At 39.1% G+C, this 25,397-nt stretch overlaps 1 protein-coding gene across 5 annotated transcripts in view; it reads right to left on the reverse strand.

Moving 5' to 3' along the window:
• LANCL2 (LanC like glutathione S-transferase 2) overlaps window positions 1-24,193 on the reverse strand; it is an 82,104-nt gene extending 57,911 nt beyond the window's left edge. For 2 of the 5 annotated variants that reach the window (XR_004478723.2, XM_033411277.2), the window contains exons 1-2: window positions 23,969-24,190; window positions 6,097-6,214 (exon numbers count right to left, since the gene is read on the reverse strand). Coding sequence is in view for 3 of the 5 variants with exons in the window: in XM_033411277.2 (XP_033267168.1) it covers window positions 6,097-6,214; window positions 23,969-24,157 (307 nt within the window). In the remaining 2 variants the exon portion in view is untranslated. Of the gene's footprint in view, window positions 1-6,096; window positions 6,215-23,968 lie in introns of all 5 variants that reach the window. The other 3 variants (XR_007479258.1, XM_033411275.2, XM_004283007.4) reach the window with 3 other exon arrangements.
• Between the last annotated feature and the right edge of the window lie 1,204 nt (window positions 24,194-25,397).

Genomic DNA, 25,397 nt, shown 5'->3' on the forward strand with positions numbered 1-25,397 from the left:
AAGTCTTATAGTCTCATAAGTCTTATAAAGTCAGATAGCATCATGTCTCCAACTTTGTTCTTTTCCTTCAATATTGAGTGGGATATTCTGGGTCTCTTTCTTCTCCATACAAACTTTAGAATCAGTTTACTGATATCCACAAAATAACCTGCTGGAATTTTGATTGGCACTGCATTGAATCTATAGATCAAGTTGGGAAGAATTGACATCTTGACAATATTGAGTCTTCCTATCCAAGAATATGGAATATCTCTCTTTAGTTCCCCTTTGATATCTTTCATAAGAGTTTTGTAGTTTACCTCACATAGATTTTACATATATTTTGTTAGACTTATACCTAAGTATTTTGGGGGGAATGCTAATGTAAACAGTATTGTGTTTTCTACTTCAAATTTCACTTATTCATTGCTGGTATATAATGAAGCAACTGACTTTTGTATATTTACCTCATATCCTGCAACCCTGCTATCACTGATTATTAGTTCCAGGAGATTATTTTTTTGTTGATTCTTTCTGATTTTCTACATAGAACAGCATGTGATCTGCAAAGGTAGTTTTATTTCTTCCTTCCCCATCCATACACCTTTTATTTCCTTTTCTTGTCTCATTACATTAGCTAGGACTTCAAATATGATGCTGAGAGCTGTGGTGAGAGGGAACATCCTTACCTTGTTGCTGATCTTAGCAGGAAAGCTCTGAGTGTTTTACCATTAAATACAACGTACTTTTGTTGTGGATGTTCTTAACCAAGTTGAAGATGTTCCCATCTATTCACAGTTTGCTGAGAATTTTTAATCATGAATAGCCACTGGATTTTGTCAAATGCTTTTTCCGCATCTATTTATATGATGTGATTTTTTTTCTTGTTTAATCCCACTCCACTTTCAAATATTACTGTACCACTTCATGGGTAGAGCAAGTATCTTATAATAATAAAATATTCTTAATTCCTTCCTCCTACCTCTTATATCTTGCTGTCATTCATTTTACTTATACATAACATGTACATATAAACATATATATGCATACATATAAACATATACTTAAGCATATGTAATTGAACACATTATTGCTTTTATTTTGAACACACATTTTGATCCGTTATATCATCTGAGAATAAGAAAAATAAAAGTTTTTATTTCGCCTTCACTTATTCATACTCTGAAGTTCTTCCCTTTTTTAACATAGATCCAAATATCTAACCAATACCATTTTCCTTCTCAGAAGGATTTGGCTTACCATTTCTTGAAAATCAAGTCTAATGGCAACAAATTCCCTTGATTTTTGTTTGAGAAAGCTTTTATTTCTCCTTCACTTTTAAGGATAATTTTGCAGGGTACAAAATTCTAGGATTTTTAATTTTTTTTTAAACTCTCAATACTTTAAGTATTTCACTCCATTCTTATCTTGCTTACATTGTTGCTGAACAGAAGTCTGGTGTAATTCTGATTCTTGCTTTTCTATAATAGGGCAGTTTTTTTGTGTTCTTTCAAGATTTAAAAAAAATTTATTATTATAATATAGGTGATTCACAACGTTGTGCTAGTTTCTGTTGTACAGCAAAGTGAATCAGTTATACATATATCCACTCTTCTTTAGATTCTTCTCCCATATAGGCCATTACAGAGTATTAAGTAGAGTTCCCTGTGCTATACAATACATCCTTATTAGTTATCTGTTTTATACATAGTAGTGTGTATATGTCAACCCCAATCTCCCAATTTATCCCTCCCTCCCCCCTTTCCCCTCTGGTAACCATAAATTTGTTTTTTACATCTATGATTCTATTTGTTTTCTAAGTAAGTTCATTTGTACCCATTCTTTTTAGATTCCGCATATAAGCAATAAGATATTTGTCTTTCTCTGTCTGAATTACTTCACTCAGTATGACAATCTCTAGGTCCATCCATGTTGCTGCAAAAGGCATTATTTCATTCTTTTTTATGGCTGAGTAATATTCCATCATATATATGTACCACATCCTCTTCATCCATTCCTCTGTCAATGGACACTTAGGTTGCTTCCATGTCCTGTCTATTGTAAATAGTGCTGCAATGAACACTGGGGAGCATGTATCTCTTACAAGATTTTTTATCTTTGGTTTTATGAAGTTTGGCTACTATATGCCTAGATACAGGTTTTTTGGTTTTTTGTTCTTTGTTTTTGGCATTTATCCTCTTTGGTATTCTCTGAGCTTCCTGGACATGTGGTTTAGTGTATACTAATTTGGAAAAATTCCTGGTCATTATTGCTTCAAATATTGTTTCTGATTCTTTCTGTTTCTTTTCCTTCTGGTATTACCATTTCACAAGTGTTGAACCTTTTGTCATTGTTCCCTAGTTCTTGGATACTGGTTTTGGGGGGTTTTTTTTCAGCTTTTTTTCAGTTTTAGAAGTTTCTACTGCCATATCCTCAAGCTCAGTGATTCTTTCCCTAGCTGTGTCTCATCTACTAAATGAGCCCATCAAAGGAATTCTTCATTTGTTATAGCTTATTTGATTTCTAGCATTTATTTATGTTCAATTCCTTCTTAGGATTTACATCTCTCTGCTTACATCATCCATGGGTTCTTGCGTGTTGTCTACTTTTTTCATTAAATCCTTAGCATATCATCATAGTATTTAAAAATTCCTGGTTTGATAATTCCAACATTCCCGCCATATCTCATTCTGGTTCTGATGTTTGTTTAGTCTCCTCAAACTGGTTTGTTTTTGCCTTTCAGTATGTCTTGTAATTTTTTTATTGAAAGGTGGACATAATGTACTGGGTAAAAGAAACTGCAACAAATAGTCCTCTAGTAATGGAGTGGTAAGGAGTGGGGCAGTGGAAGCGTTCTATGGTCCTATGACCAGGTCTCAGTGTTTTGATGAACATGTGCCCCTGGACCATGAACTCCACCAGTGCTTCTGTGTCTTCTTCCCCTTAGGTTGGACAGAATGGCTAGAGGGAGCTGGAGTTGGCTACTACCCTTCCTCCAGGTAGGTTAGTTTCTGATAAAACTCCAGGAGGCGAGGTTCTGGTAAAACAGTTTCTCCTGAAGGCTGGCCTTGTTAAGAACAGAATGCTCTAGCATATTTCAGAATGGTTCCTTTTCCCCTCCCACGACCAGAGGCATGAGAGGATTTTTCTCCAATATTCACACTGAGGACCTGGGATAACTCCAAAGTTAACCTCACAAAAGTGTGGGTGCCTCCCTATGATTGGGTCCTCCTAGAGTTTTTTTAACTCTCATATTTGCCCACACTGAGCTTCTAGCAATTAATCAATTACAGTTTTGGCTCCTGTGGAGATCTCTCCTTGTAGGTCTCTGCTCCAGTAAATTGTGATTTTCTGAATCTCCCTGTCTATTGCTATTTTTGGTGCAGCCGTTTGTCATGTAACCCCACTTCTCTGACGGATCTTAGAAAAGTTATTGATTTTTCAGTTAGTTCAGCTTTTTAACTTTTTAGGACAAAGTGGTGACTTCTGAACTCCTTACACATCAGACCAGAAACTGGAAGTTTTTCTCCAGTTTGATTTTTTTCCTTTTATGGTATTGCTGTGTTTTCTGCGGTGCCAGTTCTTTCTTCAGCTCCTTGCAATTTGGTCCTCATTTCTGAAATGATTTTGCCTTTTCCTTTAATTTCTTTTCTTAGTTCTGTCAATTCTTATTTCACATCACCTTTCTGTCTTGCCATCTCTTCTCTGAGTTACTTTATTTCTGCATTGTGACTATACTGCATAATTAACTTACAAAATTAATGTTGAAAATACTGCCCTTTTTCTCCATCTTGTAGTAGAATTTTCCTGGTGCGTTTTCTTCTGCTGACAAAATCTGATTTTCTTTTTCCTAATATTATGTAAATAATCGTAGATTTTTTTTCTTAAATTCAAAACAGATAAATTTTTCTGGATCAACTATTAACAGGAAGAGGAAAATGGTTAGGGTAGTTGTAATCTGAAAGGCATCCTCTTCTTAGTAAGTGATGAACAGTTTAGTTAATAAATGATGACTTTTGCTAGCCAGATTTCCTTTGAGTCTCATATTCTTTCTTGTTTGAGGAGGGCCCCTATCATTGCTGTTTCTCTCCTTACCTACACCATTAGCCAGTGCCACCAGGAATGCAGCTTCTGCTTTGTAAGTTAATCCCCTTTTTTTCAGAATAATGCTTTTATAGAAAGTCTAAAATAAAACCTGTTCCCTGTATACCCTAAACACCTTTTTTCTCTGCTTTGTCCAGCATTACTTGCCCACTTTGCACTTAGATACGCCCTCAAAAGATCCCCCTCAGGGTGTGTCTCACTCCTTCTGGGAATAACTACTCGTTAACTGGGAAAGTGGGGAATGATGGGACAGATTTTGCCAGTCCTGGATCCTTTGTCTTTCTTCACCGGCTCTGCCACTGTGACTTTCCATAGTTATTCTGGATGCTATTTGTTTTTCACCCCTTATTATTTGTGTATATTCTCATTCTCACTTTTTGCTAAAGGGATAAATTTGGGGTGCTTCATTTATTCTTATATTGTACAGTTTAAGGAGAAAAGACAGGGAGGTAGGGGTGTAAGTGGATTCCACACAGCTACATGAGCCCCAAAGTCCTAAATATTATTTGAAATCATTCAAACCAAATACTTCCATTATGACTCTCAGTGATTCCAAAAAATGACAACAACCGGGGATTTTTAAGAAACAGTGATTCTTAGAATCCTCCCCCCAGAGTTCCTGATGTAACTGTCCTGGGGTGGAGGCTGACAGTCTTTGTTTATTATAAAGCTCTCTGGATAATTCCGATGCACAGCCAACTTGGGACCTAACAATCATGGAGTTAAAGCCCCTTTTCAACAAGAAGAAATGCTTTAAGTAAAAGACTTTATAGGGGGAAAACTGTGCTACTAATAACTGTTTTTTCTTTCAAGATAACCTTATTCTCTGTATTTTACTTCAAGTTAGCCAAAACTATTTACTTTTACATTTAGGGGACTTCCCTGGTGGTCTGGTGGCTAAGACTCTGCGCTCCCAATGCAGGGAGTCCGGGTTCGACCCCTGGTCAGGGAACTAGATCCCACATGCCACAACTAAGAGTTCACATGCTGCAACTAAAGATTCCGCATGCTGCAACAAAGATCCCGCGTGCTGCAACTAAGACCCAACATAGCCAAATAAATAAATAAATATTTTTTAAAAATTACATTTAGGATAAGTTTCTTTGGCTCTGTAAGAGAACTAGCTCCATGTCTGTTTGGGTATAAAAGTTTGAAAAAGTCAATTCTAATGTTACTATGTACTACTGTATTGATAACAGGCAAATAATAAATAAAGCATCGCATAAATGAGTACAAATATAAACACAAATAATAAAAAAGATCAGGGCCATCAAGTTTGAGCGTGCACTGCAAAGACAAGTGCCAGCTCTTGGTGACTCCAACATGTACACTTGTGCCCATACTGTTCACTGACTAAACTATAAAAACTTAGCAAGAAAAGGCTATAACGATAGCAATGCTCATACTGCAGTCTAATCCCTCGGAACAAGGTCTGTCTCATTTCTTTTATATTCCCTAAATAGCTACGACAATATTATGGCTACAGGGTAAAATAATAAAAAGAATGTAAAGATTAGTTAAGGCAAATTCATTTTGAAATTAAGGTTTTTGACGTGAAATGTATTACTGGTTGCTTGTTTAATTATTATTATCAGAATCAAAATCAAAATCTTTATGTGTACAAATGATGTAAATGAGTACAAAAAGTAGGTTAAATCGTTCATACGCATCGGGCCAGAGAAATCACACAAATATATCTTGTTGCAAAGATCAAAGACCCAAAAGCAAACAAAAAAGCTGATCTTAACACATTTTCAAAAACAGCCATAAATTAGGTCAGATAATTAATGTTACAAAAATATGACATACAAACTCATATGCCATTCAAACTTCAGGCAGAAAGAATTTCTTTAGAAATAAAATTACAAAGCATCTCATCAATGAAGATAGCTCAAGACTTCTTTTAAAAGGTATAAACCTTTGACTTTTAAAAGAAGAAGAATTCAGATCCAAGGCTTACATATCATAATCCAAAAATAAAACATATCAATTACTTACATCCCAGAGGCTTACCTGTCCAACCAGTATACGCAGAGCAATCATGTGGATCCGCTGTCTTCAGCCCTTCTTCCATTTGCTGGAGAAGGTCTTTGATTTTGGTCTGGATCCGCCTTGTGAAATTATTAATAATCTGAGAACCAAAAGAAGACATAAAATTAAATTGCACAAGAACAGGACAATGTTGTAGTAACTAACAGCCTAAGTTGTAAAAACAGACAGAAATTATATTACCTGGCCCATTTCAATGTTTCATTGGTTGGAGGGAGTCTACCTTGGTTTTACAAGGTAAGTTTTAAAATGAGAGAATGCCCTATATGGACTCTAAGTCATAAGTATCGTAGAATCACAAAAAATAAGTTGCAGAAATCAAAGGAAAAAACAAAATAAGAGGAAAGAGATGTATCTGACTACACAAACATTTTAACTTCTTTAAGTTAAAAAACATGAGATGGTTTAAAAGTCAATGACAAGGGGAAATATGTGCAATATAAAATAGTATAAATAAAAGAAAACTATATAACAATACAGAAATACACTTAAAATTATCAATGTACCTTATAAGAAGAAAAAAATCAAATGACAGGCATATGCAAAAATGTTCAATCACTTAGCAATTAATGAAATGCAAGTAAGTACAAATACTATGGTTTGCCTATCAGATTAACAAATAATAAAAAAAATTAAAAAATGTTAACTCCCAAGGCTGCCAGGAGCTAAGATAACAGGTATTCTTATTCACTGCTGGTGATCTTTCTCAAGGGAAATTTATCAGTCTTCTTAAACATGTAGTTGACAATGTTGTCTACATTTTTCTGCCTTTGATGATTTTTGAAGACTCCAGTTGTTACATCAATTGCTGAGGTGTATTAAAATCTCCAGTTGTGACTGTGAAATTGTCTGTTTCTCCCTTTAATTCTTTTTTTTTCTTTAGTGTACTTGTAGTTCTGTTATTTGGCATAGACAAATCTAGGAATGCTAGATCTTCCTGACAGATTTTATCATAAAGAAACATCCCTCCGTGGGACTGCAGGGAAAATATTTTCATGTTATTGGACAGTTAGGGTTTTCAGGCCAAATTTTACTGAAATTTGGGATTCTGGACTAAAAGCAACCTTAGGCACTAAGTTACAATAGTATACATTGTAAAAGCCCCGGGGAGGTTTTACTTAACCCTGGAGGGCTGTGTCTACATTTCAAAGGGGATGAGAAGCTAGAGCAGGGAAACCCTTCCCAGTCATAGAACTGAAGACAAACGGGCCTGTCTTTTCACAGAGAGAGTTATTTATATTCCAAAGACTTTGATATTTCCAATGAAACTCTCTCAGAAAGGGAAGGAGAGACAGTTGTCTCCTTCCCTTGTATAAAAACACAGAAAACTTGTTTTTCTTCATTCTTTGCCTACAATACAGACTTTGTGTACGTAGGACATTTGACCTGGCTTTCACTGCCAAAGAGGTAAGACGTGAGACTGAGGGAACCACTCACTGGTTATTTTCTGTCTAGTAAATAAGAAATCTCTGATCCAGAAACCTCTTGTGTACATTCAGGAAAAAATTAATAAGTATAAATATTGAAAACCTAAACCAGGGTAATATCAACATCATGGCAGTACAACACATCCCTTGTTTTTGTTTTCCCCTTTAACAACAAAAATTAGGCATCCATCCACCAACGGAAGTGCCTTCGTGTAAGTTGTGGAATGCAGCACCATACACCAAGGGACCCACGGCAAAGCTAGCCCACTAGCGAACTAGGTAATAAGCAGAGAGACTTCAGTACCAGCTGTGAAACCTACAGGAGACTGAATCGGTTCCAGCCCCCCAGCTACAGTCTGGGAGTGCAGGCAGAACAGTGACTTAGGCAGTCACCTTCGGATGAGATAGCCTTTATGGAAGTCCAGATTTCCCGAGGAGAAGTACCAACACTCCATTGGAGGAAAAAGAAAGAAAGGAGTTTGGGTCCACTCAAGTGGGTAAGAGTAACAGCTTGTCTCTGCTGGCATCACCTAATGTTCAGGTATAGCATATGGCTAAATAGATGGCCCGTTATTTCTCCATCTGGGGAAAGGGAGAGCCACTGCGTGCCTGGTTTCTAAATCTGTGCAGGACTCTGATGAAGAGACCTATTTCTCTCACTTCTCATAATGCATCCAGAGCATTACAGAGGGAGTCCAGGCCTGGGGAGAGGGAGCAAGTCAGATAGCAGCATATAAGATTCCCAGGGCATTAAAGGAATGTAGCTCCCGCTGGTCCATTTTGGACTCTACCAGGAACATGAAAAATCAAGAAGATATGATGTCACCAAAAGATCACAATAATCTTCCAGTGACCAAACGTAAAGATGTGAAAATCTAATATTTACACAATGAAGAATTCAAAATAGCTGTTTTAAGGAAACTCAATGAGCTATAAAACACAGAAAAACAATTCAATGAAATAAAAAAAACAGTATGTGACGAAAATGAGAAATTTAACAAAGAAATAGAAATCACTGAAAAATAAACAAATAGAATTGTGGAGATTAAGAATTTAATGAATGAAATGAAGAATGCAATAGAGCGCATCAAAAGCAGGCAGATCAAATAGAAGACAGAATCAACAATATACACAGGAACTTAGAAAGAACCCAGTCTGAAGAGAAAAAAGAAGAAAGAATAAAAAAGAGTGAAGAAAGCCTACATGATCTATGAGACATCCTGAGACATCCTGAAAAAACCAACAGCCAAGTCATTAGAGTTCCAGAAGGAAAAGTGAAGGAGAAAGGGGGCAGAAAACTTATTTAAAGAAATAATGGCTGAGAACTTTCCAAACCTGGGAAGAGATATGCACATCAAGTTCATGAAGTTAATAAACAGATTACCCCATTACTTCAACCCAAATTGTCCTTCTCCAAAACACACTGTAATAAACTTATCAAAAATCAAACACAAAAAGAGAAACCTAAAGACAGCAAGAGAAAAAGAAGACTGTAACCTACAAAGGAACCTCCAATGGGACATCAGTGAATTTCTCAGCAGAAATCTTACAGGCCAGGAGAACGTGGGATGATATACTCAAAGTGATGAAACAAAAAATAAAAAAATAAAAAATACTCCATTTGGGGACTCCATGTGGGGACTTCCCTGGCGGTCCAGTGGTTAAGACTCTGCGCTTCCACTGCAGGGGGCACGGGTTCGATCCTTGATCGCGGAACTAAGATCCTGCATGCCGTGTGGCGTGGCCAAAAATTTAAAAAAAACAGAAACAAAACCAAAAAACTCCCTGTGGCAAAGTTACCCTTCCAGAATGAAGGAGAAATAAAGACTTCCCCAGACAAAGGCTGAGGTAATTCATCATCACTAGATCTGTCTAACAAGGAATGCTGAAGGAAGTTCTTCAAGCTGAAATGAGAGAAGGCTAACTAGTAATGTGAAACATAAAAAATACACCGATCAAGATAAATATAAAATCAAATTCAGAACACTGCAATATGATGGTGTATTAACACTTAACACTAGTATAAAGATTAGAACTAGAGTATCAAAAGTAACTACAGCTACTATAATTTGCTGATGAACATACAATACAGAAAGAGGCAAACTGTGACATAAAAAACCATAAAAGGTGGAAGAGTAAAAGGGTAGATGTTTCATATGAGATTAAAATTAAGCTGTTATCAGAGTAAAATAGACTGTTATAGCTATAAAATGTTTTATGTATCTCATGAAAATCACAAAGGAAAATATTTGAGTAGACTCCCAAAAGATAAAGACGAGGGAGTCAGAAGCATACAATGGTGGGAAATCACCAATTCACAAAGGAATCCAGCAAGAGTCAAAGAGGAACAAGAAAACTACAAAACAGCCAGAAAGCAATTAAAAAGATGGCACTAGTAAGTCCTTACATATCCATAATCACTCTAAATATAAGTAGATTGAACTTCTAATCAAAAGGCAAAGAATGACTGGATGAATAAAAAACAAGAGCCAACTATATGCTGCCTACAAAAGACTCACTTCAGCTTTAAGAACACACATAGCTCAAAGTGAAAGGATGGAAAAAGACATTCCACAAAGTGGAAACCAAAAGAAAGCAGGGGTAGCTGTATTTATACCAGACAAAATGACCTTAAGTAAAAAACAGTCACATGAAACAAAGGTCATTATATAAAGATAAAGGGGTCAACTCCTCTGAAGAAGACATTAACAATCGGAAATACATATGCACTCAACACCAGAGCAACTAAATATATTAAGCAAATAATACCAGAGCTAAAGGGAGAAACAGACAACAATACAACAATAACAGAGGACTTCGATACCACACTGTCAGCAATGGGTAGGTCATCCAGTCAGAAAATCACTAAGGAAACACTGGACTTGAACCATATGTTAGACCAAATGAACCCAACAGACATATATAAGACGTTCAATCCAACAACAGAATATACATTCTTCTCAAGTACACACAGAATATTCTTAAGGATAGATCATATGACAGGGCACAGAACAGGTCTTAACCAAATTCAGAAGACTCAAATCATACCAAGTATCTTTACTGACACTGGTATAAAAATGGAAATCAACAACGAGGAAACTGGAAAATCCACATATATGAGGAAATTGAACAACATACTCCCAGACAACCAATGAGTCAAAGAAATCAAAAGGGAAATCAAACAATATCTTGAAACAAATGAAAATAGAAACACAACATTACCAAAACTATAGGATGCTGCAAAAGCAGTTCTAAGAGGGAAGTTTATAGTGATAAATACCTACAGTAAGGAAAAAGAAAGATCTTAAATAAATAAATAATCTAGCTTTATACCTCAAGGAACTAGAAAAAGAATAAACCAAGCTCAAAGTTAGCAGAAAAAAGGAAATAACAAAGATCACAGCAAAAATACATGAAATAGAAACTAGAGAAATAATAGAAAAGATTAACAAAACTAAGAGCTGTTTTTAATTTATTTTTAATATTCATTTATTTATTTGGCTGCACCAGGTCTTAGTTGTGGCATGCAGGATCTTCATTGCAGCATCTTTAGTTGCAGCATGCGGGCTCTTTTAGTTGCGGCATGCAGGATCTAGTTCCCCAACCAGGAATTGAACCTGGGCCCCTGCATTGGGAGCATGGAGTCTTAACCACTGGGCCACCAGGGAAGTCCCTAAGAGCTGTTTCTTTAAAAGATTTTTTTAAAAAACTGACAAACCCTTTAGCTAAGAAAAAGAGAAGACTCAATAAATAAAAACAGAAACTAAACAAGAGATATTACAAGTGATACCACAGAAATACAGCTGACCCTTGAACAGCACGGGTCTGAAATGCACAGGTCCACTTATATGCAGATACTTTTCAGTAGCAAATACTACAGTGCTACATGGTCCATGGTTGGTTGAATTCAGGGATGTGGAAGACTCGAGAATATGAAGGGCTGACTGTAAGTTATATGCAGATTAACCCATATGCAAACAAAACAGATAACCTAGAAAACATGGATAATTTCCTAGAAACATACAACTAACCAAGGCCAAATCAGAAACAGTGGTCCAGTGGTGGTCCCTGGTGGTCCAGTGGCTAAGACTCTGTGCTCCCAATGCAGGGGGCCCAGGTTCAATCCCTGGTCGAGGAACTAGATCCCACATTCATGCTGCAACTAGGAGTTCACATGCTGCAACTAAAGGTCCCACGTGCCACAACTAAGACCCAGCTCAGCCAAATAAATAAATAAATATCTTTAAAAAGGAATAAATAGAAAGTATGAGTAAACTAATAATGTATAAGGAGAGTGAATCAATAATACAAAACCTCCCAAAAAAGAAAACCCCAGACAAGATGGTTTCACTGGTGAATTCTATGAAACATTTAAAGAATAATTAGCACCAACCTTTTTCAAACTTTTTCAAAAAATTGAAGAGGGAACACTCCCAAATACAAGACCAGCATTACCCTAATACCAAAGCCAGATAAGGACACTATGTGAAACAAAAACTACACACCAATATCCCTGATGAACACGGATGCAAAAATTCTCAAGGAGATATTAGCAAAATGAATTCAAAAATACACTAAAAGGATCTTACACCATGATCAAGTGGGAGTTTTCCCCGGGATACAAAGATGGTTCAATATATGCAAATCAATAAGTGTGACACATCACACTAATAGAACAAGAGATAAAAATCATATGATCCCCTCAATAGATGCAGAAAAAGCATTTGACAAAATACAACATCCTTTCACGATAAAACTCTCAGCAAATTGGGAATAGAAGGAGAACACCTTAACATAACAAAGGCCATATACTTACTATATGGTTATAGCTAACTTCATACTCAATGGTGAAAGGCTGAAAGCTTCTCCCCTACGATCAGGACCAAGACAAGGGTGCCACTCTAAGCATTCTTGTTCAACACAGTACTGGAAATCCTGGCTAAAGCAATCAGGCAAGATAAAGAAATAAAAGGCATCCAAATCGGAAAGGAAAAGTTAAACCGTTTGTATTTACCGATATGATCTTATATACAGAAAACCCTAAAGACTCAACCAAAAAACTGATAGAACTAACCAATAAATTCAGTAAAGTTGCAGGATATAAAATCAATATATAGAAATCAGTTGTTTCTATACACTAACAACAAACTATCCAGAAAAAGAAATAAAACAGTCTCATCACAATAGCATCAAAAACAACAAAATACTTAGGAATACATTTTGCCAAAGAGGTGAAAGAGCTGTACTCTGAAAACTGTAAGACTCCGATGAAAGAAAGTGAAGAGATAAACAAATAGAAAGATATCCTGTTTTCATGGATCAGAAAAATTAACATGTACTGCTGTTATGTGTCAAAGAGGATAGATGTCTGATTCTCCATCCAACTGTTTAATAACTTTTTGACTCCAAGTTAGTAATGTAAGCCTCCTGTGTCTTGACCTTTGGTTTCCACCATTAATCAAAGAGATACAGAATAGTTTTCATGAGAAGGAAAAAAACTAGAGTACTACCACTTCATTACCTGGTGTGGCAGAACCCATAAGGTAGTACCTAGCCCACACTTATTGCAGGACACCCTCCTTCCTTATCAGAATCCTGATTAGATTCACAGCAGCAATGCATCCAACCCCAGAAGAGCTACTTGCTTTCCCAGACTGCCTTATGACCAGGGGCAGCCATATGACACAGTTCTAACCAGTGAGATATAAGTGCAAGTCTTCTAAGGGCTCTTGGAAGGTTCTCATTTTTCTTGATAAAAGAGAAAGATACAGCTGGTACTCCCTTCTTTTTACTCCCTTCGTCCTACTGTAAAATTTGACAAGAAATCTGGGACTAGAGCAGCCATCTTATACTATAGCACAAAAAAATGAGAGAAAGACCAACATAACTGCAGAAATCCTTAAATGAATCAACACCAAGAGTTGCCTACTTCTAGACTTCCTGTTATACAGGAAAAATAATCTAAGATACTTCCAAGTTGAGTCTTCTGTTTATTGTAGCTGAATGCAGGCCTAACACATTCATGTACAGTTTTAGCTCTGGCATGATAACTTTATTCCAAAGCATATGCTTTATTCCTCATAAATGATACTGGAGTATAGTTCTAAGGCTTGCTATTACTCACTCTAATTCCTCTTAATACTTGACAAAATTCCATTGTGAAAATAATTTCTCTGCCTTCGCTTTAAGGTATCTTTTCTAGTTCCTAATTTTCTAACTCTCTGTCATCAAAGAGATTTCTAATTTGTTGATGTTGGAACCAAAGTCTCAAGAACAAAGAAAAAAATTTATTATGCTGTAATTCTATTTGGAGAAATTTTAACTGGTTAATCTCATTTAATAATGGTATTATTATAAAGATAATTAATAATTATTGAGCACTTTACCATATGCCTAGCACTAAGTACTCTATGTGACATTTCAATTAATCTTCACATTACTGAATGATTCTGTTTTTTAGGTGAGAAACCTGAGGCCAGCCCAAGGTCACATGAGACAACAAGAGACTGAGCTTTTGGGGCTGTAGCTAGACTGTTTAATTCAAAAGTTCCTGGGCCTCCCTACGTTGAGCCCTTGTTGTGAAAATCTTTGCTTGATTCTCTATTTACAGTTTACCTTTAAATTTTTGAAAGGCTTACTACAGCTTTCACTCAATCACACCATATGAATACAATACACATCTTCCACAAAGCACAGAAACAGAACGAGTAGCTAAAGAATTTGGGAGGTTTTTCTCTGACTCAAAGATTAATTTTTAGTAATTGCACTGCAATTAGAAAGAAAATATTCTTTTCCTACATACTAGGCAATTTTCCCAAACAAGGATGCCCCAAAGTGCTATAAAGCAAAACGATGTGGGTATTTCTAATACTTACATGTTTTTCTGTATTTTTTTAATGAAAGCTGTGTTTGAGGAAATACAACCCTAAAATACAAAAATACACAAATCATAAAAGAGATTGATCATTAACTTTAAAATTCATGATCTTAACTTCAAATAGTGGAAACTCTCAAAATAGGTGTTTAACATGCACAAATAAATAACTCCTAAAGCAAAAGGTAATGCTTGGAACAGGTATTTGTGAACCAAACTTCGAGTTTGAATAATGCACCAGGAGAGCTTGTGAATAAAATCATTTATTATACTCCTCACATAGGTGGGCACTTGTGACACTCTATCTAATTCAATCCTGATAACCCTATAACAACATTATCATCCCCGTGTTATAGACAAAGAAATTAAAGCCAACAATGACTTGTCTACATTTTTAAAGATAATAAAAATAGCTTTTTAACCCACATTTTGTGTATGTGCGATACACAGATTATACACTCCAGAATATGTGCAAATATATAGATACCAGTAATGACAAGTATATGTATACACAGGCACATATATATACATCAGCAAGTAATTCTTTCATAGGAAAGGTTTTAACAAATCTTTTTAATCCAGGGCACAGGTTGAAGAAAGTATATTTTGTAATCTCAGATCTCCCAGGGGAAGATGCTCTGTGACAGTTTACACATATGAAGTAGGTGGGCTTGGTTTTCTAACACTTTATTTTCAAACAAAAATGCATAAGCAAAAGTACCCCAATCATTACCTCAAAGTGAATTACTAAAGGAGAAAAGGGGAAAAAAGTTGTATGTTTTGACAGTAAAGAATTACATGGTGGGGCTTCCCTGGTGGCGCAGTGGTTGAGAGTCCGCCTGCTGATGCAGGGGACATGGGTTCGTGCCCTGGTCCGGGAAGATCCCACATGCCGCGGAGCGGCTGGGCCCGTGAGCCATGGCCGCTGAGCCTGAGCATCCGGAGCCTGTGCTCCGCAACGGGAGAGGCCACAACAGTGAGAGGCCCGCGTACCGCAAAAAAAAAAAAAAAAAAGAATTAGATGGTGGGGGAACATCTACCCTCACTAGCAGTATTTTCAATAAACAGAAGAAGGATCATTACCTATACTGAATGTGTGTCAAGGAAATGCTGTTTGATTAGATGTTTGAAAATAGTTCATTCTTTTAAAAATAGTTGTATATTTACATAATCAGGTCTGTTTCTGTTTTTCTTGTTTCAAACTCAGTAACACTATTAATAGAAAATATTCTAGACTACATATCCTAAACACACACATCTGTCCAATTCTGATATACTTATTTTGTGTCATAAAAATTAACTGATAATCTGCTGTGTATACTCTGTAGGGGATATATATATCATAATCACAAAAGAAGTTTGTAATTGCCATAAAGAACCAAGGACAGCTGCTTAGTAATGGTATATTAATAAACTGATTATAAGGGCTCAAAGCATACACAATTATAGTTACAAGGTTAATAGGACTTTGTGGTCAAATTATATTTATTTTTGGAAAGCTCTCGGTGAAAAACTAGGTTTCATTTTTGATTAAACAATTGTTGCACGGCATTAGCTAAAATCTAGGGAAGAGAAACATTTTCCGAAAAGGAAACTCAGTTTGTTATATTCAATTCTATTCAAATTGAGTAAAATTGGCTCAAACCTATTCTGGCCCTAGCAGACTCCTAGGTGGCCACCCTACAGAATATAGGCCTCACCTGGGACACCCATGAAGTATATTACACAGTCTTATATTAGGTTAGAAGATTGTCTAGAGGACCTAGGTCATGACTCATATAACATTCTAGATACAGAAGAGATTTTAAAGATAAAATGATGCTATTAAATAATATATAAAAATGATTCTAATAAAAAAAGTTTTTTATTTCAGTACACTTATTCACTCAACATTCACTGAGTATCTATTCTGTCCTAGCTCAGTATCAAGTGTAGAGATAGTTTTTAAAATAATAATAATAATTCAAGCATAGGTAAGAAAAAATTCCTGTCTCTAAGAGTCAAGTGGGGAAGAGAAACAAAAATGAATCAGTCAGCCCTCACTAACCACGGATTAAACCTTCAGAGCTCCTGTTTGGGGGTTCAAGCATAAGCAGGCAAATCTGAAGATCCATGTCATGATATACAACAATTTTCAATTTTGCTGAGGCCCCAATAAAAAGAGCACGAGTTGACAGAACTGTGGGCAGAGAGTTTAGCTGACTTTCCAACATCCAATAATCCTTTTTCACCTTCCCCACCATCAGCAGGCGTGTTAGTGTCCCCACTGCAGAGATGTGAGTGAGGAAAGTATGGTACGGAATTTAGAAATCTGAGAACATACCCACATGAATACTGCATGTTTGCCTATATTTTCCTCAGAAGGAAAAGGCACAAGAATAAGCATTTCTCTGAGAAGGAAAAAGTAAAGGATATGCAATATTTTTTTATAATCCACTAAAGATATAAACCTTTAAGCAATTTTTCATTATCACATTGTATGCTATAGTGACAAAAAACAGGATACATAATAATGCTAATATAGCTATCATTAACTGAACTCTTAAACTACTTACCTATATATTAGTAATTATGTGTAACAAGGTACTAATTGTATCAGTATTAGGCACCCTTTTGAGTGCTCTAAATGTATTAACTTAAACACCATAACAACCTAATGAGGAATGGGTTATTCTACAACTATATTATTATCAACTTTCAACCAATATATTATATTAAGAACTTCAATTACCTTTTCAACTTAACCGTTTACTACAAGCTGAGATAAATGCTATTATCCTATGTTAATGGGCATTGTTCTAAGTGTTTAAATGCATTAATTAAATAGTCATAATCTATTAGGAAGGTACTATCATTGCCCACATTACTTGCCCAAAGGCTATAGCTAATAAGTGGCAGAAAAGTAGGAGTCAAACCCAGGTCTATCCAAGTTCTCACCTGCTCTATACTCCACATGTTATTCCCAACAGATGGGAAATGCTGATTTGCAATATTTTTGTAGTCTCCCCTACATAATCTTCCCCTTATGCTTTTATGTCAATATCTTTCCATATCAGGAACTGAAAACTGGCTGGAGGTTAAAATTAAAAGAAAATTCAACAAGCTGTATGTAGAGCAGCGCTCCTCCAATATAATGGGCATATGGACTGTCTGACCTGGGAATTTGGTTAAATGCAGGTTCTGGTTCTTTAGGTGTAGGGTGGAAGCCGCATCTTCTAACAAGCATTCAGGAAAGGCTGATGTTTTGGGTCCACAAATCTCACTTTGAGGAGAAAGGCTGTAGAGTATATTCCCTCCCTCACCCCCATTTTGGCTCATCTGAACGAAAGAAAAATTATTGGGTCGGCCAAAAAGTTCGTTTGGGTTTTTCCGTAAGATGTTACCAAAAAACCCAAACAAACTTTTTGGCTGACCCCATGTATTTTCTGGGCAACTGAAAAGTGCTATTTCCTTATGCTTCCATGATATATTATGACATTCAACAAATTTTGAAGTGAAAAGCAAAAATACAGAAAATTAAGTGAAAAAGTATAAAATGAAGAATTTCCAACAGCTCAAGATAATGTCAAGTTATAGATTCCAAGTAAAAATTCTCTTTATCTTCATTTTTGTATGGAAAAAGTTTTAAAATCCTTAGGACCCATCAAGTCCTTTAGAACTGGCTCCAATCTACCTTTTCAGCCCCATTACCACCCAATGTTCTTCACGCTCCCTCCTCTGCAGTCAGATTCCACTCCCTGCCTTTCCCTTCACGCAGCGCTCCCCCTTAGCCTGGCAAAGCCCCACTGTTGGGTTCATTAGCAGAAGCCACTGGACCGAGGTGGCTCCAAAGCCCTGGCAGTGTAGTCAGCAAACCAAAACCTGAGCCTGTAGATGCCTCAAGGTTATGAAATCAAAACCCCAAGGACAACCAACCACAGACAGCTAGGCTTTAAGCTACAGCCAATCAAGAATGTCCTTGCTTTGCTTCCACGCTTCTTCTACAGAGCTGACCCTTAAAGAAGACAGGTTTGTTGAACCGCTTGGGTCCACCCGCATGGGGATTTTTTTCAACAGTGAATACTACAGTACCACACAATCCCTAGTTGGTTGAATCCACGGATAAGGAACCACAGATATGGAAGAAATTCAGTACAGAGGAACGACCTATGCAGAATTAAGTTATGGGGACATTCGACTGTCCGGAGGATCAGTGCCCCAACCCCCTCACTGTTCCCCTGGCTCGTCGCAAAAATGCTCCTAACCACTTCCAGCTTGGCGCTGCCTGATTCAAATCCATTTGTGCTCACTAAGCTCTTAACACTTGTAATATGCCTCAGTTTACCTTTTGACAGTTCCGCTGTCAGAAGAGGACATTGAAGGAGACCCTTGACAGCCCCCAGGAGGTCCCCTCATTAAAACAGGCCAAGTTTAATGAGATGACTTATTTTGCAAACAAATTAGCCTTACTTTGATTATCTTTAATAGAAATGAGGGTGACTGTAGAGAAAAAAAATTATGTTGCAGTAGAAAATTGTAACACAACCATGTGCATATCAGATTTTAGTCCTGTTCATTGTCTTTGAGGTTTGCTATATACCTGTAAACTGGACTGGATCCTGAATTCTTCTAGCTTCTTCAAATACCTGGCTATGACTCTCCAAACTATCTATAATATTTCCAGTTTTCTCCCACCTTTCTGATCTGGAATCACTAAGAACAAAAATTGCCCTTGAACTTCCTTGAAAAGCCCCTCCTCAAACCCAGATGGAAGCCAAATTTCAGGACCCTGAACCTTAGATCCACAGCCCTCAACTAAAAAGGGCTCCTCCGGACTCTGGGAACTGCACACCAGGTGAAGATCTGAAGTGAAATTGACCAGGGAGGTTCCTCCCCAGAAGCAGATGGCATCTCCCAAGATCCCAGAACAAGATCTTCATCTCCAATATAAAAACCTTCATTCCTTTTGCCTCTTCACTACTTGCTTTTTCTCTCTGCTAATGCACAAGAAGATAATGCTCCTTAGCTCTGGCAACTATCACTGAATCTACTGCCAAGGCCACAGCTGCACAACAAGAGTCACTAGGCTTTCTTGCTAAGGTGGTTCTAGATAATAGAATTGCTTAGATCACTTACTGGCTAAACAAGGAGTGTGCACCAAAGCAAATACTTCCTGCTGTACCTGGATCAACCCCTCTGATATTTTAGCAAATGTAAGAAATTAGCAAATAAGCTACTTGGCTGAAACAGGATGCTATCCCTTCAGGTATATTCTTTGATTTATTTGATACCAACTGGTTTGGTTCATGGGGGCCCTGGTTTAGGATTAGCCTTCAGTCTCTGTGTTATCGTCCTCATAGTTGCCATCAGTCTCCCTGGTGGGCTACATTCTCTCAACCGTCTTAAACGCATGTTCACAGCCATCAGCAGTACATCAGGTGGTCTCACTGCTCTTGGAGAAACAGAAACAAGTGAACAAAGGGATGAACAGCAAAAACAATTCTTCCATGGACCTGACACCACAACCTGTGAGTTTCACAATGAGACAAGGGCAACTTAATTCTGATGGTGACCGAGGGTGGCGCTTATACACCATTCGAGACCAATCTCTCATGTATGAGAGCGTGACCAAAAGGGGTATTGTTAGATTAATTAAACAAGGAGACCATTAGGCTGAGGTGGCTCTACTGCCTTGGCAGCCTCTGTAAGCAAACTAAAACCTAAGCCTGTAAATGCCTCAAGGTTACAAAAGCAAAACCTTAGGACAACCAATCACGAAGAGCCAACTGGGCTTTAAGCTGTAGCAACTGGATTCCTGACCCTCAGAAACTATGTGAGATAATAACTGTTTATTAAATTATTAAGTTTGGGGATCATTTCTCACATAGCAATAGATGGATAGTAACAGTGGCTTCTCCCTTGAGTGCCCTGTTAGCCCCAGGAATGGGGCTGCTCCTCATATCGGCTATTCCTCTATCCTTTAGAGTTCTCTTTACTTCTTATGAGGCAACCTCTCGTTACTCCAATCTCTTTATGCTTAGGAATAATTCTTTATATGAAACCTTCCCTACCAAATCGCTGTGTGGTTTCTGTCTCCTGAGTGTATCCTTGACGATACAGCAGATAAACCTGGTGCTGCTCATGGGAGAAGCACTCTGAGAAACACTGGTGTACATCAACCATGATTCAGCTCCTGAAGTTCACGGCCACAGCGAAATCAAGCAAAAAGAAGGGAAGAAAAGGCTATTAGAGAAGTAGCCAACAGTGCTGACTTTAGATACCTTCCAAATTTAAAAAACAAAAACACAAACAGCTGCTATTACACTGGTTCACTGCTTTTCATAGTATCTGGACCGATGTCGTCAAAATGTTACAAAAGCCTACTTACAGAAACATAATTCAGTGAAGTAGACTTGATCTGGTTTTAGAACTGGAGGTGAATTTCACTGATTGATTACACCACAACATACACACAGCTAACCTAAACGGGATCAAATAAGTGACTTAAAGAATACTTGGCAATAAAGTTACTGTGTTGGTAGATTTTACGTAATCTTTTCTCACTAACAGCACACACCATCATGATAAAATTATTCCTCAATGCCTAATTTACAAATTACACTCTGTGTTAATTTCCTAGGGTGCCGAAACAAATTGAGTGGCTTAAAACAACATAAGTTTATAGTCTCACAGTTCTCGAGGCTATAAGTCCAAAATCAAGGGTTGGCAGGTCCATGTTCCCTCTGAGACTCTAGGCAGAATCCTTCCTTGCCTTTTCTAGTTTCCAGTGTTTGCTAGCAATCTCTGACATTCCTTGGCTTACAAATGCATCACTCTAATCTCTGCCTCCATCATTCCATGGCCATTTTCTCTCTCCCTGTGTGTCTCTGCCTCTCTTCTAAGGACACTGGTTTATATTGGATTAAGAGCCTACCTTACTCCAGCATGACCTTACTTTAATTACATCTAACATAACCTTATTCCCAAGAGTCACATTCTGACATTCCACAGGTCAGGACTTCATCTTTTGGGGAGACACAATTCAACTCATAACACCCTCATATTCATGAAACTTCATGTCTATCAAAACAAATGCATAGTTTGACAACTTCTATTTTAATTACATTCTTAATATTCTAAGCATTAAAGACGTAATAATCCCAATCTATCAATACAGAAGGCAGGGGAACTTAATTCTTGTTCATTTTATTTTACTGCTTCCCTGAATCTAAGCATTCTCTTACCTTAAGTGGGGTCTGGCTGCTTGCTGCTTTAAAACCAATACTCTAGAGGCAAGGCTGGTGGAAATGAAAGTCTGCTTTATTTTGGAGGCTGGCAAACCAAGGGAGGGGGGAGGGGGTACTCGTGTCCAAAGGCTGACACCCCCCGCCCCCAAGGATGACCAGTGGGTAAGAGCTTTTAAAGGCGAGTTTCTGGGGTGTGTAAGTGGAAGCAGGGGGCTACGTGCAGAACAGCACAGGCAGCTCTGACAGGCATCCTGAAATTGGTCATGTGGTGGTCTGATCAATATCATCTTGTTTTAAGAACACTTAGTTTTCAGTTCCAGGGTCGGTTTGCTCCGATTTCTTTGAGGCCAGTTCTCAGAATTGTGGCAGGTGATGTCATGGCTACAGTCTGGTCATCATGTAGTTCACTTCTTCCACCTGGTGGGGCTTTCCATCTCTACAAAACAGCTCAAAGGACACGGCCCAGAATACTATCTACAGCCCCTGAGGAGGAACTAAAGGTCCTTCACTTTGCTTCATGACTAAACTACTATTATTTTGTCCTGTTTGACTGCTTTCCTTTGCTTCTGCATTTTCTCACTTCTCTAATTCAACTTATTCTTTGCCTGCAGTTTTTCTACAGACGGAAGGTGGGCGGAGGACATGGGCGGGGGGCGGCGGTGCGGACCACAGGGTCCTGCTCCATTTCATATCCACCTCTCAAAATCAGAAATCCCTCTCTCCCTTTAATGTGCTCTCATTTTCATGTTCAAGAACATGAAAAAACTCTTCCCCTTTCCTTTAGCATATAACAACGACCACTGGCATGGGTCCCCCACCCTGACTTATTTTAATTGTTTAATTGCATGGAGATATCACAAGCCCCATTAGTTATTTGTGGCTTAATTTTCTTTTACATAAGCCCGTTTGGTGTGTAGTTGACGTCAACATTATGTTTACTGGATATAAAAGGTTAAAAAGAAAAACATGTAATTTCAGAACCAGTGTTTATCTCCTTCTCTGAGGTAGAAAATGAAACTCAACTGTTCTCACCTCTTTACTGTTCTCAGGGAGACTCAAATAGTGGTTCCTTTCACTTATCTTTAAACTGCAGTAGCCTCCTTACTCTAAGGATAATATTGAGACAGCAACTGATAATATGTATGAGTGACAGATTTTTCAAATGTTTGCCAGAGACTTATTTTTACTACAAAGGATTTAAACACCAAGTCACAAACAAAAGAGAAATATATGTGAAAACAGAAGAAATCCAGAGAAAAAATCAGTGCTGACATATGAATTCTAAACCACGAGCACTGACTTTTCCAGGGGAAGAATGAGGATGCATTTATTGGTGGGCTTACCAGGTACCACGTTAAGGCAGTTTGACAGACCATTTGATATACTTTAATTCAATCACTAACATCCCTGTGAGTTAGGAATTGTTCTCCAGATTTGAATTACATACAAGAATAGCGAGTTTAGATAAGTCACTTGCCTAAGATTCCATGTTCAGACCAATAATAGCTCTTTCAAAATTGCCTTCATTGGGGCGAACTAATGCCTTTTCAAACACAAAATACATGGGGAGCCAGGGAGGTAAAGTGGGAGTTGGAACAGAGATCAGTGGAAACACAGGAACCTAACCGGTGAACGCGCGGCTTTACCAAAACGAGAACAGCTGTGCCGATATTCACGTATTCCTTTCTGTCCACCTTCCCCCTACCGAGTTAGCTTGTTCACACGTATTCCATTTCCGACTCCTGGGCGCACATAGCAGACCCATTACAGTAACACTACTGTGTAGAAACAAGGCCTTTTGGTTGCTGTTCCCAAGCCCTACATTCCAAGGGCAGGGGACCGGAGGCCAGGGCTGACGATAACCTCGGCCCCAGGAAAAGTGCCAACAGGCGGTCCGCGGATACGCTTTACAGCTCTGGGGGCGGGCCCTCGATGGTAAACAAATCTGCACCTCAACAGACCCCGAAGACCTGGCCCGCACTTCCGAGAGCCCCGAAAGAGTGTATTTCAAAGGCACGAGGGGCCAGGAGGCGCCTACCAGGAGGAAAGCGGCTAACAACGCAGAGCTCCACAGCCTTCCAGGGCCACATCGCCCGGGAAGGACCGCAGCTCGAAGCCCGCGCGCTGGGAGCTCGCCGTCCCCGGACCGCCCAGCGGCGGAACCCAGGGCCTTGACCGAAGAACAGCGCGCGGCGCGGGTGGGTGACTTCCGCGCGGCGAGGGGGCAGCGGGTGGACGCTACCACCGCCGGCGCTCCCCTCCCCCAACGCCTGGCGCGGCCCGAATCCGGCCGCCGGTCGCCGACTCACCTTCCCATCGCTGTGGAAGGGGAGGCCGAGCTCGTCGGGAGTGAGCTGGGAGCGAGCACGTGGCGGCTCCTCGGCCGGCACAGCGGCGGCGGCCTCGTAGTCCGGGAAGGGGTTGGGGAACGCCCGCTCTTCCATATCCGCGTCCCCGCCCAACTGCAACTTAAGCCTCCGGGACATGGTCTCGCCCATGTCGGCCGCGCGCCCTGCCCTCCGCGGGGCCGCGCGGTACGGCGAGCGAGCGGGGACAAGCCTCCTCCGAGGCGCTCGGGCCCGGCCGCGGGCGGGTCTCAGGCAAGCCCTAAGGAAGGCGGCGGGCGCCCCGCCCCGGCCCGGCTCTAGACGTGCCCTCGGGGAGGCTGTGGCGGTTCGCAGTCACCGGGGCGCCGCGGTAGCGGGGTCCCCTCCGAGGAGTAGGCTCCGGCCAGCGGCGCCGCAAGGGCAGCGTCTCCGGGGAGGGCGCTGTCCCTCCCAGTCATCCCGCCGTCGGGGGGGAGGGGGGTCTGGAGGAGGAGCCACCGCCTTTTTTTTTTCTTTTAGGTTTTCAGTCCCTTTGTTTTGAATAAACGGGTATCTTTGGTAGCAGCATGTAATGTGAAAGCATCCTTAATCACCTAAATATTTCATTGACCGCCCCCCCCAGGCTCGTCCAATATTAGTTTAATTGCCCAGGAGCATAACATGGATAATAATAAAAGGACACAAGCAAGTACATCTGCATTTATGTAATCACAACATAGTTAGCAGCCTTTATTGGTTCTCTTTGTTCTTCTTGTTTCTTTAATTATTGAAACTAAATAGATGTAATGATTTCTCCTCCTTGAGGGAAATATATTATTCCTTTTTTTTTTTTCCATTTAAACGTTGGATGCCAGATGGTACTAGGTGATGACAAAAGATAGTTTCTACCCTCGGGATTCCAAGTTAGTGGGTGAGAAAAGTAAGCATAGCTTAGCATGATGTGGGTACTTTTCTGAAACCAAGCAAGGTATACATTAATATATCAAAAAGTGACGTGATAGAGGAAAACAGTACCAAGCACTGGAAAGGCTCCATCCTCCTGCCTCTGTGGCCTGGCTTCCCACTCCTGTCTGTCCTGTTGTCTCCCCCAACTGTACAAGGATGCACATGTGAAACAGCCCCTACCTATAGGATGACCATGGGAAATTCCACTGTTGGAAAAAATCATTATAAAGGGGTTAGCATAAATATATATCCTTAGAGGAAACAGAACTGATATAACGGGATGCCTTGAGGGGCCCGCTCCACTCTTCTGCTTCATTTGTTTGTCCCGGGGTCCATCTTTCTCCCACCCTCAGTCAAGGACATTTTCTAACTGCTCCTGAATTCTGATACTTTTACCATATAGGAAATTCAGTCCCCTTGTTAGGTAGTTAGTCAGACATTAGCAGCAAGGAGGTGACAGTGGCGA

This window comes from Orcinus orca, chromosome 9 (assembly GCF_937001465.1).
Source record: "Orcinus orca chromosome 9, mOrcOrc1.1, whole genome shotgun sequence".
NCBI classification, from domain to species: Eukaryota; Metazoa; Chordata; class Mammalia; order Artiodactyla; family Delphinidae; genus Orcinus; species Orcinus orca.